Source organism: Platalea leucorodia, assembly GCF_965183815.1.
Source record: "Platalea leucorodia genome assembly, chromosome: 3".
In the NCBI taxonomy this organism is placed as follows: domain Eukaryota; kingdom Metazoa; phylum Chordata; class Aves; order Pelecaniformes; family Threskiornithidae; genus Platalea; species Platalea leucorodia.
Window position 1 is genome coordinate 87,344,537 of NC_138825.1, and position 13,801 is coordinate 87,358,337.

General features: G+C 43.5%; 1 protein-coding gene across 4 annotated transcripts in view; it reads left to right on the forward strand.

Moving 5' to 3' along the window:
• Nucleotides 1-3,155: 3,155 nt before the first annotated feature.
• RNGTT (RNA guanylyltransferase and 5'-phosphatase) overlaps nucleotides 3,156-13,801 on the forward strand; it is a 196,842-nt gene continuing 186,196 nt past the window's right edge. For 3 of the 4 annotated variants that reach the window (XM_082305216.1, XM_082305217.1, XM_082305219.1), the window contains exon 1: nucleotides 9,223-9,293. In XM_082305216.1, coding sequence (XP_082161342.1) covers nucleotides 9,230-9,293 — 64 coding nt within the window. In that variant the 5' untranslated portion in view covers nucleotides 9,223-9,229. Of the gene's footprint in view, nucleotides 3,309-9,222; nucleotides 9,294-13,801 lie in introns of those variants that run through there. The other variant, XM_082305218.1, reaches the window with a different exon arrangement.

The window sequence follows — 13,801 nt, forward strand, 5'->3', positions numbered from 1 at the left end:
GGTTAAGCTGACCCAAATTTCCTTCAGCTCCTTGGTAGATCACAAATCTCAGAGAAACCGAGACTACGTTTTGATATTTGGCAGCAAAGCCAGGCGCGTGTTAAGGCAGCCCGGGCAGCTCCTCTCCTGCCCCAGCCCTGCCCAGCAAAGAGGGAGGGGGAGGCTGGTTTGCTTTTCAGCTGTATCCATTCCCTCGGCCGCTGCGCTGCATGAGGCTGCAGACAGTTGCTCGGCGCAAGGGAGGAACCAGCACGGAGAAGAAAGGGTGTGCGAGCCTGATGCTCACGGCTGAGATAAGGAAAGTGCTCAGGGAGGGCTTGCAGCTGCTCCCACTCAAATCGTGTTGACCTACTGCCTACAAAAGTGCGTTGCTTGTGCTGGTCGTTGGGTTGCTCCCAGGAAAGGGGCCCATAGCTAGAAGCAGGGTTGTACTGGAAGCAGTCATTAAACAATGCCTTAGATTTTGATTTTATGCAGTTAGATATATAAAAACTCTTTCCTGTGTGGCTGAAACTTCAGCTATTGAGTGGGTAAAAAAGATTACCTAGCAACAGCTCTACCCGTTTTGAAGCTGGTACAAACTGCAGTGTAGAGAAGAATAGAAAATAATTAAGTGGGTTGTGTTTCAGGACAAAATGCCTTGTCTTTTCATTCTACCTGTTCCCTCTGTGGGAATCAAACTTTGCATCTAAGGTACAAAAAAATCGAAACAGGCTTCCTATTTTAAACCAGCATACCCTTGTGCATAACCAGGATTGTGTCTGTACTGTTTATGCTCATTTGAGACTCTCTATCTCTGTGTCACCGTTCAATAATTCACATTTAATAAATCACTTTAGTTCTATTCATGACTCTCTGCTGTTGTGTACCAACGTTTGCTGGCACGTTTTTCTAATTCTCTGTGTTAGAGAATGTGTAAGTTGGGCCCGAGTCACAATCCACTGAAACTGATAAAAGTCTTTCACTGACGTTTAGAAAGCTTAGAATGTGTCACGTAGCCGGTCTCTGACAAAACATCCAATTATAGTAAAAAATACAATACTAAACTCATTTTAGCAGATCTAACTCCCAGTACGTGGAAGGATATGTGGAGATTTTTCTCCCCAAAGGGATTTTTGAAAAGCTGTTTCTGTAGAGCAGAGGTAAATATGGGAATTCACAAAGTGACTTTTCTGAAGAAGCTTTAACATTTTCCAGTAACAGCCTGCACCCTTTCCGTGCATAAAGATTGTCAGCCAAACCTGAAAACCTCAAACTACTGGAACATAGCGTGAGCCTCAGAGATCTAGGAAATTCATTTGAGGCAAGTACAGAGTCATCTTCATACCTCCTTCCCTTTCTCAAGGACCTTAATCTCTCTGAGTAACTCCCTAAAAGTCCATCTGGACAAGGACAGTTCCATACCCATACTGAGCGTATTGGTTTGAGTACAAGGATAATAGCTTTATTTGCATTAATCTTAAAGCAGGTACAGCGTTAAATCTTGCAGCAGGTAAAACCAGCAGTGGAAAGAAGCGGCATGGACTTCAACTGTAGCTGTATGAACGGGAATGGACCACGGGCACTACGTTCTCTGAGGCAAACTCCCTTCCATCATGTCCATCATAAGCTGTCACTGTGCTATGAAGCCTGAAGTGGTGAGAATGTGAAAAAGAGTATTTCTAGGGAATGACAAACATGTTTCAAATGAAAACAAAACAAAATCTTTTCCTTTCTCTAAGGAATGCTTGGAAGAGATGAATTTACAACCTATGCAATATCATCGTCTAAAATGACATTTGCCAACTTATTCTTAAGGTTCCCTAGATCAGAGATGCTGCAGATGTATATGCTAGGATATTCCTCTTGCTCTCTACTTCCTTTTGAGTAAAGCTTTTTCGGGGAAGAGTAGCATGTGTTCTTGTAAAGCTTGTTCCACAATGCATACTGACAGAAAGCAAAACTAACCTCACAAGGGCAATGTTTGAGCATCTGATTTTATATATATATATATATATGCATACATATATTTTACCATAATATAATTTGTATACAATATAAATATATATTCAGATTTGATTTTAAAGAAGCCCGTATGGCTGCCAGGCTGATCACTTGTCTTTACTCCATATTCCTTTCCTTTGCCTTTGGCCAGTTTCTTGGGTATTTTCAGGACTGCAAACACCTCAAGAGAGAGACTGTGGTCTTCATTTATATTTGTACAGTATGTTATGTGTATTTTGTATAATACAGCCATATAAACAGGTCTGCATGTGTTTTCTCAGGTACTATATTATTGCTCATACATATATTATCCTTCACAGGCTTTGTATTCATGTATATCCATAGTATACACATCTATAGGCACAAACTTAGGATGCAGAAGGTCTGAGAGAGTGTCTATGCGTAATAATCTTTTCTGTGTGTGACCAATCACGAGAAAAAGATTTCTGCCAGTATAGCAACCCAGAACTTGATCATCACGTACGCAGGTTTGTAGGCTGGAACACTGAAACGCTCTTGGCTATTGCAGGCTGTAGAGCAGCGATAACCCTCTAGCAGCTACTGACTGCGCTAGTCTGCCTCCCGCACTAACCAGGACCTCAGTTACTGCATTCCTTTTAACCACAGCCTCCATTCAGGGCAAGATTTTTACTAAGGTGTCCATATTCAGGCAGTAGAGAAACTAGAAAGGGCAGCAACAGAATGCTGTTTCACTTTGTGGAATCCAGTCACTCCCCAGCCCAGCTCCAAAGACTGAGAGTCATGCTTTCCGCTTACATAAATTAGATGAGTTTCTTGAATATTTTGTCATACTTTTCCCTACTGCTAGTCATCCTCCACCGTGAAATTTTAGTTGGTTGATTACTTTATCCATACTCAAAGCACACTACTACCATATGATTTCATTCTATGCAGTAGACCATATATTCTTAAATGTTACAGCTGGGTATGTCTCACAGTGCAGATTTCCACTGAAAATCATCCTTGACAGCTGATGCGAATAAGGCCTCGGGTGTCTAGGTCAAACCATAAGAAGTCTAGAGAGACCAGTGTTGGTCCTCCAGGAATGACAGGCACCTTGCTTATAAGCCTGTTGTCCAGTTGCTTATCTCTGTTACATCAAGCACACCATCGTTTCAGCTGGAGAGGAACAACGGCAAAGCATCTTGTTTTTCAGGCCTGCAAGTCAGTGCTTGAAGTCGCAGCTGTCATCCCTCTTCAGGAACAGCAACCTTCCGGACAGACAGACACCTTCTTCCTTCTGCGCAGACACGCATCGTTCCAATTCCTTTCCAGGCAGATCTCCTAAGTAAAGCACCTGCTAGGTAAATCGTCTGCCATGTCTGCATGTCAGACTGTTAATGTCCCCTGTAGTGGCGTGAGATTTACACGTCACCGTTACAGCGCACGCGTGCTTGGTGGTGTAGTCTGATGGTGACCACCCCAAGCGTGATACCCAATTCAGGGGCCTGGATTTAAAGCAGCTCCATCCCAAGCTCCCTGCTTTTACAGAGATTTACTCTACAGGTTGAATTAACACTGTAATACCTTAGGGGCTTGAGCTGAATACGTCGTACTCCCAGAATGAAACCCTGAAGGAAAACGTAAGACTTACTTAAAGAAAGACTTGAAAGCGAGCTGCTTATATTGCATCCATTAGTCTGTTAGTTTTATTACTCTTACAGAAAGGAGGGTGTAGTCTCCGTTCTACTAAATGTCTGGGTTATCTTCTATTGGAAATTTTATTAGGAACTGTATCGTAATCTCACACTAGAGAATGACTCCAGGAGTTCATTTTGCTATTTTATGCTGTTTCCTGTTTACTTTGGACAGGAAAAGTAACTGTACTTAAACTTACATCATTTTAAGTCTGTGAGGTCGTGGTGCCCCCTAATGTCTTGAAGACTAAAGACTGGTAATTTTGTTGCTGACTTCCTCTCAAAGCTCTCTATAGGAAGAACACTGTAAATGATATTTTATTTTCTCAAATATGTTGCAGCACTCCAAACTTTGTTTCAACACCCCTTTTTGGTATTGTATACACATAAGGAATAAAACAACTTTCTTTTTAAATCTTATTTTCATTTTCAAACCTAGAAAAATAATCTGTCTCAGAAGTTAGGTTCTTAATTATTTGTTGACACCGAACAAATAGGCATGAATTAAAAAATGTTGAGCTCCTAGCATTTTCTTTTGATTTTAAAAGTCAGTAGAAGCCTACATATGTATCAGAGAACTTAACCATAAGCAACTATTATATTAACTTTCACTTAAATCTAAAAGTATGTTTTCATTGCACTGTTTTTTTTAGTGTTTTTTTTTTTGCTTCTGATACTATTAGAATCTAAGTATTATTGGCATAAAATACGACTCCAGTAACAAAGAAGTTAAAAATATTTATTCAGATTTAGACAGTACTCACCCCTCCCCACAAAAGCTTCATGCATGCTGAAAGTAAATCAGTCATAAAGGAACATTGTATTAGTCATCCACTTGTGTCGTAAGTCAGTTTGCCATGAACATTAAAACCAAAGAGCAAGGAATGAATTAATTGAATCAGTAAATTAAAAAAAAAACCACCATATTTTGCTATGTTCCATATACGATAACTTCCAAGTTTATGGCATCAAATTTCTTTCCAGGTGAACATCTATACCATGAAGTGGAAAAATAATACTGTATGAATCATGTTTGCATACAGTTAGCTTCTTTCACAATTACTTTCACTTAAATGAATCCTGTTGTAGTCTCAATTCAGCAAATAATGTTTGATCTTTGTTTTTTTTTTTAAGAAAATGTATTTACTAGAGTCAGAAATGTCTATTTCATAGAACATCCTGAGGGTCGTTTTATTTTCTTATTACATTCATTATTACTTTATGAACACATGGAAATTAATGTTATACTGAAACAGAACAGTAATAGGGTCGTTGACGTGTATCAATATAGAAGAGGGCAACACCACGTGTTCTTCCTTCAGGAAAAATACCCAAGTTATCCACTTTGCACAAAACAAGTAACTTAAATTATCTAGCTACTTATGATATCAATATAAGACATTAAAAGTGTAAGATTATTCATTAGGAACAGTTTGGGTAAATGTTCAGTTTGTAATTAGGAAAAAGAGTTAAGGTGTGTGTGGGGGGTTTGCTGTGTGGGTTTTTAAAATGGTTTTAAGTCAAGGGAGAACACAAATGCAGCTCTCCACTACCTGAAACAACGTGGCTGAGCTGAAACCAAAGAAGTCAACATACCCATGGCACAGAGGATGAACCGCATCCTGGGTTCTTGATCATAGTGTCTGCTCTGCCAGGAAAAGGATTTAAATTGGTGAGCAGAAACCCGAGTAAGGATGCAGGCATGTGAATGCCCCTAGATAAAAGACAATCGATATACAGAAAAGAGGGAATGTTATATCATAGACTATTAAAACACTTGCAGTTGCTTTCTCAAAGCAATCCTTGAAAGAGCCACTACGGGGACCTACGTGTTCCTTGTTCAAACACAGCTATGTCGGCTTTTGAAAGTCACACGAAGACTCGAGGAACTCGGTGCCCTCTGCTGGTACATCAAGAAAAAAGTCATCTTAATGTCACAACGTCAAGCGGGAGACTACGTCCGTTCACAAAGACTGTTTGACGTCACACGCAAGCATCATCCTATGCCAGCGTAAATTGGTTCAATGTGTCTAACGTGGCAAAGTCCAGTGTAAACTATATGTGCGCAACACGTAACATCAGCTGTAAATAGGCAAGTCCTCCAGACCAGAAGGACACCTCACCAAGGCAGCACTAGAGCAAGTTAAGGGTAAAGCGAGTCACTTGAAATCTGTGTTGTATCTGTGGCAGGCAAAGCAGCAACGCGTTCTCAGACATGTGAATACTCTGTTACTCTGCTGGAGAATCCTGGTCTTTTGGGTGACTGAATTTTCCCCATGTAACATTCCCTACGGAATACACTGAACAGTGATGACAGCAACAGGGACTATTCCCTGCTCCTATATTCCCTGTCCTATATTCCACCTCTTAATGTCATATTTATAGCATATTCACTCTTAAACTCTAGATGAAAACCACCATTCCCATGTCACCATCAACTGATCAGCAGAACACCACTCATCTTGCTCAATAGCAGCTGTGACACTGTTTTGTTGGGGGGGGGGGGAAAAAAGGAACCACCTGCTTCCTCCTTTCGCATTCAACAACTGGCTTCAAAGTGCCATCACTTTTGGTACCTGATGTGGAGCAAGATGGTGTGCGGCAAACAGACCTAAGTGTCACAACTCGGGAAAAGCCCTCCAGCGTGGTGAAGGCGCTCTGCTGCACGGCTACTCACATGACGCTGCTTTGCCAGAGCGACTTCCTCAACTCCGCTCAGCCAACCCCAGCAACACCAAAAGGCTAAACTATGGATGATGCCTGGCTAAGCTCATTTTGGCTGTATGCTTCATTTTAACTCCCTACCTTATATTTAAAATTTCAAATATTTTATTTGCCTTGTGCATTGCTAAGTAAAAACAGATGTACATATCCTCCCAGTTTAACTATACATCTTTACACAGTGCTTTTGCTCTGTAGCTGTTGAGTTTGTTTTAAAAGCATATCAGAATCTTAAAGCTAGATGAGAACAGAGATTATTGCTCATTCACAATACATTTTTGTACTATTCTTCACCTCTGCAAATGGTTTCGTTCCTAATTCTGCCATGCTGCTGACGTAACTGTACATTGTTCCTAATTTACTGCAATCAGAAACTGAGTATCTTGCAGTTGTTCTTTGCTTCTTGCGCTTTCTGAACACTTCTTGCTCTCAAGTTTCACTTTCTTTTCTGGCTGGTCTTTGGCACCACCTGGTGCCTGACTGTTGCTTGTTTGTTCTGCAAAGGAAAAATATCAGCACCTCATTTCAAGCAACATATAGTAACGTTTTCATGGAAGTGTATTTAACAGTTAGGGAAAATAATATACTCCTTCACTGTAGCAAGACTTCTAATTTTAGCTAGAATGAGAAGAGTAATATCTGATGACGACAAATGCCTTAGAGGACAAAACTCAGAAACTGCTAATGTAGTATGAGAACCTAATGACTCATATATGCAAACTACTTAACTGACTACCTCAATTACTATGAGAGGATATTCTAGGGAAGAAACTATGTCTAATTAAACCTAGAGTGATAAAATGAGGCAGGAAACATAGTCACTGTATAATGAAGTTTGTCATAAATTCTTCTTATCAAATTATTTCCATTGTTTTCTTGTGTTCACAGAACCTAGGGGCTTCCTATTGTATCCGTACATGCAAAAGTGGTTAGTTCTGCAAGCTGTTGCACCTACTGACTTGCAAAGGCAGGACACCTGGCTTATGGAAAAACAGTAAGTCCAGACAGAACAGTACTGAAATGTAAGTAACCGGAAAATAAGCTACGAAAATAATCTATTGCTGTTGTTTCCTAATGCTTCACTGAAGCCACCTGTACTGGTTTTGGCTGGGATAGAGTTAATTTCCTTCATAGTAGCTCATAGGGTGCTGAATTTTAGATTTGTGACCAAAGCAGTGCTGATAACACGGGGATGTTTTAGCTAATGCTGAACAGTGCTTGAACAGCATCAAGACCTTTTCTGCTTCTCACACTGCCCTGCCAGCAAGTAGGCTGGGGGTGCACAAGAAGTTGGGAGGGGACACAGCTGTGACAGCTGACCCCAACTCACCACAGGGAGATTCCAGACTGTATGATGTTGTGCTCAGCAATGAAAACTGGGAGAAGGAGGAGAAAGGGGGGGACACTTGGAGTTAGGGTGTTTTTCTTCCCTTCATTGTGAGCAATGAAGCCCTGCTTTCTTGGAAATAGCTAAACACCTGCCTGGCAATGGGAAGTAGTGAATGAATTCCATGTTTTTCCTTACCTTTATCCCAACCCACAAGTTCTCTCACTTTTACCCTTCCGATTCTCTCACCCATCTGGCTGCAGGGGGGATCGAGCAAGTGGCTGTGTGGGGCTTAGCTGCCTACTGGAATCAAACCACACCACCACCTTAAATGTTCCTTTCACGTAGGCAAACACTGGGAGGCTACAATTCTTCAACTGCGCCCACATAAGTAGACCGCTTTAAGCCCATGGAGAATTTTCACTGGGATTCTGTATAGAAACAGTTTTTGTTATGTGAACCTATCTGCAAGCCTCATCTTTCTGGCCGTGCCTTTTTACAAAAGAAAGAGAAGGCCCAGTACAGAGGCGTCTCTGCTACAGTAAGCAAACCTACTACATGCAGACTAGAACAGTTGCACTATTAGCTGGAGCAGGGATCCCTCTATTTCCACCTCCGGTCCCGGCTATAAGGGAACATCCAGTGACAACTAAAAGCAGAACAAGCATGTCTGCCCAAGCCTCCAGCTATTTTCAGCTCAGGACGTTTCCTGAGCCTGACGTAAGCTGCTACTTCAGTGGCCTTCAATTACTTTATTTTTCAAGTACCGGCCCAGCCTCGCCTGAAGCCCGTGCGAACTCTCCGCACACCCGACAGCCTTTGCCCGCGAGTCCCACCGCTCCGCCAGCCGCTGCCAGCCGGGCTCCCGCTGCTTTGTTATCGCTGGCCCCAGAGCCCTCACTGGCCGAAGCCGGTGGCAGCCTGTGGCCGCCTCTCGTGCCGGGCTACCTCCCTCCCGGGCCGAGGAGCCCTAGTTCAGGCTGCCCTCCTGGAGTGAAAAGCCCTCCTCGCTTTTCGCTGGGAATCCTCTCTCGCCCCGATATGCCTTTTGCGGGGACGAGGGAAACCAAGCTCTGCCAACACCTCGGGCTGGCGCAGCTGCGAGGCCCGGCGCCGGCACAACGAAGCGCTCCGCTTCGTTCCCCCCGCCTTTCCCGCTACCCTCCAACCACCGGCGGGTCCCGCGGCCCGAGACTTGCCGCCAGGCCCTTTCCCCGTTGCCGCCGGGCCCTTTCCCGCGACCCGCACGCCCCTCCCGAAGGCCCCGGCCTGGCCCGGCGCCGCCAGCCGCCCTCCCCGCCGCTGCCCGGGGCGGCCCCCCGCGCCGCGGGCCCGGAAGCGGAAGCGGCGGCGGCGGCCGCGGTGCACTGTGGGCTGGCGGCGGCTGAGGCGGAGCTGGGTCTGAATGAAGGCGCCGCGGGCGAGGGGCCGCCGCCGCCGCCGCTGAGCGCCCCGGGGCCGCGCCCGCCCCGCACCCCGCGCCCCCCTCCCCTTCCCCCCCCCGCGGGCGGGCAGCGGCGGCGGCCGCCCGGGCCCCGCCATGTCCTACAACAAGATCCCGCCGCGCTGGCTCCACTGCCCCAGGAGGGGGCAGCCCGTGGCAGGTGAGCGCCCGGCCCGGCCCGGTCCTGCCCTGCCCTGCCCTGCCCCGGGGCGGCTGTGTGGCGGCAGCGGGGACGGCGCCCCCCCCGCTGCGCTCCCCTACCCGCCGGTCCCGGCCCCCCACCCCCCATCCTCCTCAGCGGGGCGGGCGGGGGCCTCCCCGGGGCCGCCGCGGCCCCTCGCCCTCCGGCCCGGCCGAGGCTCTTTGTCCCGGGGCCGCGGCTGCGCCGGTGCGGGGGCGCCGGGCGGCCGTTCCCGCCTCAGCTGCCTGGGCCGGTGCTTGTCCCGGAGCTGGCTTCCCGTAGGGCGGTTGTTTTCCCTGAAGCCCAGCCCGCAGCAGGCCTTCGCCTTCAACGCCGGGGCTCGCCCTCCCCTCGGCTGGGGCAGCCCCCGAAACCGATACCTTGCGGGGGTACGGCCCCCCTCCTGCCCATGGCGGCGTTAATGCTGGGTTCTGGCTTCGCACTGGTTAAGTTTAGGAGCAAAACTTTTCCCGTCCGTCACGCCTGATGAGAGCGGGCGTGCGGGAGCTGCCGTGCTGGAGCATACCTCAGCCCTGACGAGTCCACGGTGCAGCCTCTTCCTTGCTTGCTTTTTTTTATTTTTTCTCCCTGAAGGCTCTGGTGTTTATCAGTGTTGATCTGTTACTGGGCCGGCTGACAGCGACCTGTCCGTCACTGGTGTGTTCCTAAGCTGTTTGGCTGGAGGATGAGTTTAAGTGTTGTACTCCAAAGTTCCATGTGTATTGCAAGTTTTGTCAGTAATTGCCGTCATCTTGGATGTTCTTCCCCGTAACACGCTGTCTGTCTCGATTGTTGCTAGGTACTAGTCTTGCTGGCATCTAGTGGCAGTGAATTAGGTATCACATAAACACACATTTTTTGATTGTGAGTTCACTACCATACTGACCATACTGTGAATGTTTCCCCTGCTGCCTGGTATGAGATAGAGTAAACAAACTTTGCTCTTTTCAGTTTTCTCAAGTTCTTCTTTCCTTTATAAGGTAAGCAATTCCAACCCCCAGGTTTTTTTTTTTTCCACAATATTTTCTAGTTTTCACTCATGTCATCTAACTATCTGTGATAATTTAAAGGCATTTTTTCAAAACACAGCACTTGCTACTCAGCGTGCTATTCTAGATGGCACTGTGCCATGATCCACTTAATAGTTAGAACTCCTGCTTTTTCTATCCCACATTTCCACATCATCTTAGTTTTTTTGACAGCAGTTTGTTGTGGAATGGAAGACACTGATGACTATTTACAGGTTTATTTAGAACCTGGTGAGACATCTCAGTAGGCTTAATCTTCCCATCCATATGCGTTATTTGGCATTTATCGGTATTTCATTTCATTTTTTCATTTTGTGCGTTACTGTTTTCCCTCAAGTTCCTTATATTTCTCTGAACTTGACTCAATTAAATAACAGCATTGTTGTATTGCTCATCTCCACTATCTCTTTTTCCTGACTGCTGGCAAATGCATTGCTTTATATTTAATAAGAGATTTGATAGCACAGGTTGTTAGCCTTTGACCACGACAAAAATAATGACTCTTTATTCTTTGTTTTTCTTCTCAGTGAGTTCTTGATCTCTAGAAGTTGTTGCTTTTGTTTGTCTGTCTTTTAAGCCATGGCTTCTCAAAAATAGCAACATAGAGTAAGCAAGAATGCAGGTCATCAGCATGTCATCTGCTGTGCCATCACTGCTTGTGTGTTTGTTTATTCAGTAAATGCAAGGTAATTCTTTTCCATTCAGTGCGATCATGCACAAGAAGTTACTGCACAAAAAAAAGGAAAGTGCTTGGTTCATTTCTTTGGCTGCTTTATCGTAATGTATTCTTATATTAGGCCACCTGATTTTTAGTTTTTTGTGTGTACAACTTAACAAAAGTCATAGTATGCCATCAGTCTTCTCTCCTTTTTTGCTATTTTACATTCAAAGACATCTAACAGTTTTATTGAGAGATAATTTTGAGAGTTTACTGATGATGGTACTCTCTCCTGGATGTGTTATATTCTAGTTTTATTTAGCATTTCAGTCAAATTTCTAAGCATCTGTGCATGACTTTGTTCCCATCTGATAGTGTAATAGTAATAATCTTGCTAAGCAAGGTTTGTCTGGCTTCTGTGGCCTAATATTCATCAAGTATTTGGTCGTGACCCTCTTGTCTTGTGGTTGTGGCATCTAGAATTTCCAGTTGACCTCAAATACAAGTACTAATGAGGCCTGGAGTTCTTCTGTTCTTGTGATTGGGTTCATTCAGGTTAACAGGACCCTTCATTCTGAATGAGGTGAATTGATCTGTGTCTCCCATTATTTTCCAGTTTACTTCTTTAAATATTGGTGTTTTTCTGCTGCTTTCTGGTTTTATGGTACAGCAGTTCTTCAGAATGGCACATTTTCACATTTATTGCGTTGTGGTAGCACCTCAATCACGTACTTGATGAAAAGAGCTTTCTCTGAACTCTTAGATCTGAAGTGATCGGGTTGCTTCAGCCTTAGTGCTTTGGCATCGCCATCTCTGCAGGTACCTACTTTTTATAACCACCGAAAACACAGTCCGTTTTGGTTTTGCCATGGAAAGTGCTAGCAAGATATTGAAGAAAAGACATGAGAAGTGTTTCAGTAGTGTCTTTCTGTCTCCTTCTATTGATTCATGTTAGTTAATCCTGTTCTAGACCTACATGCAGCATGCAGAGAGGTAAGATACTATTAAAAACATCCGTATTGCATATGGTTATAGAGATAGCGCCTTAAATAGAAGAGCAACACCTTCAGTTCAGGAAGTTGCTGAGCTATGGCTTGTTGTAGTTGGGGAGAATAATCTGATGATGGATTGTCATTGTCATCGTTTTACACTCTTTCCTAGGCATCTGTTATTGACCTGTTTTGGTGATGAGATCCTAGGTGAAATGGGTGCTTTGAGTCAGCACAGTTGTTCTTGAAACAAAAAACTTACTTTTTAGGGTGTGGGTTTTTTTTTTTAATTGCACATTTTACTATTTCATCTTATTCAAATTTCCCTTTCTTAACCTTAGTTACTTTATGCAGTCTAGCCTTCCTAACCAATGCTTAATCTAAACATACCATGGTCATAAATAATTAGTGGCTGCTGTCATGTATTGAGTTGATAGCTTCATGTCACAGAAAATTAGGCTAAATTAAGGGTAGCTTTTTCACTGGTATGCTCTGGAATTAAAGTTTTAAGAAAAGATAAAAAATATGCCAAAACTTGAGCATGTACATGTAGGAAATTTGAAGTCTTATATTGTTCACTTTGATTTTTCTCAGATTTATCCACTTGATGTGTATGCTCTGACATACTGGACTCATTTTCAGAATTTTTACCTATTTTTCAACCTAAAGAAATACCATCTGTTATACAGGTAACTAATTTGGAAAATGGTTTTTAATATCCACTTTCCAAAACTATTTGACAAATTCGAACTTAATTGTGGAGGTAGGCAATCATAAAGTGTCAAGGTTCCAGTAACATTTTGAAGTTAATTTCAAAATTCGATTGAGGAGTTACAATTATTATCATAATTTAGTTTAGACACACTAATGACTCGGGGTGCTTTGATATCTATGTAAAATATCACCTTGTTACTTTCAGATCATGTAGTTCAACATAAAGAATTGGTTATTTAATTTTCAAATGCTTGTGCATGGAGGCTTAAGTTGATTTGCAATCAGTTTTTACTACAACACTTCTTTAGCGTAAGATGTAGGGCAGAACTGTAGCAAAGATTGTAGCTACTCCCTCATTTGTACTTGCCCATATTACTCAGAAAGGTTAGAAATCTTTCTTGGAGTTAAAGGTTAGATTTTCTGTAGCTTAATGACACTTGCTTGGAAGGGGCTTGTATGCACACTGGGAAGGAGGATTTTCAAGCTTCTGTACAAAGATCAAATAGTAAATTTGCCAGGCAGGGAAATTTGGTTTTCTGTTATAAGAGGAACATGATATGAGATTGTATTCAAGATCTTTAATACATGTGTAGCAGTCACAATTCAGAAAAACACAAGCATGTAAATTAGGGAGATATTGCTTACTGCAGAGGAATAATGTGAGATTATATTGCAGAGAAATGTAATTTATTAAAAAAAACCCCAAAACCCCAAGGAGAAAAAAAAAAAGCAACCAAATATCCCAGAACCATTGTTTTCATAATCTGATTACAAAATTTCCCTAAATTGGAACCAAATTACATGCATTCACTGCTCTCTTCTAACCTTGGCAGGCAGCTTGTTTGCTGCCATCTAGGCTCTGTATCTCGATACCACCAAACTGCCATTTGTAGAAGTCAGGCACCTAAATACTTCCGAAGATCTGGGTTTCGTTGTTGGAAGTGATAGTAAATGGGCGCTATTAAAATACTCATCACTTCCATAGCTGCGTAAAGGTGTTCAAATGCTGCAGGGCATGCTGACTAGACTACTTCGTCTGTGTTTTCCTGGTGATGAACAGGAATGTTTTATGGTTGCTCAGAAGGAAATCAGAGTGAA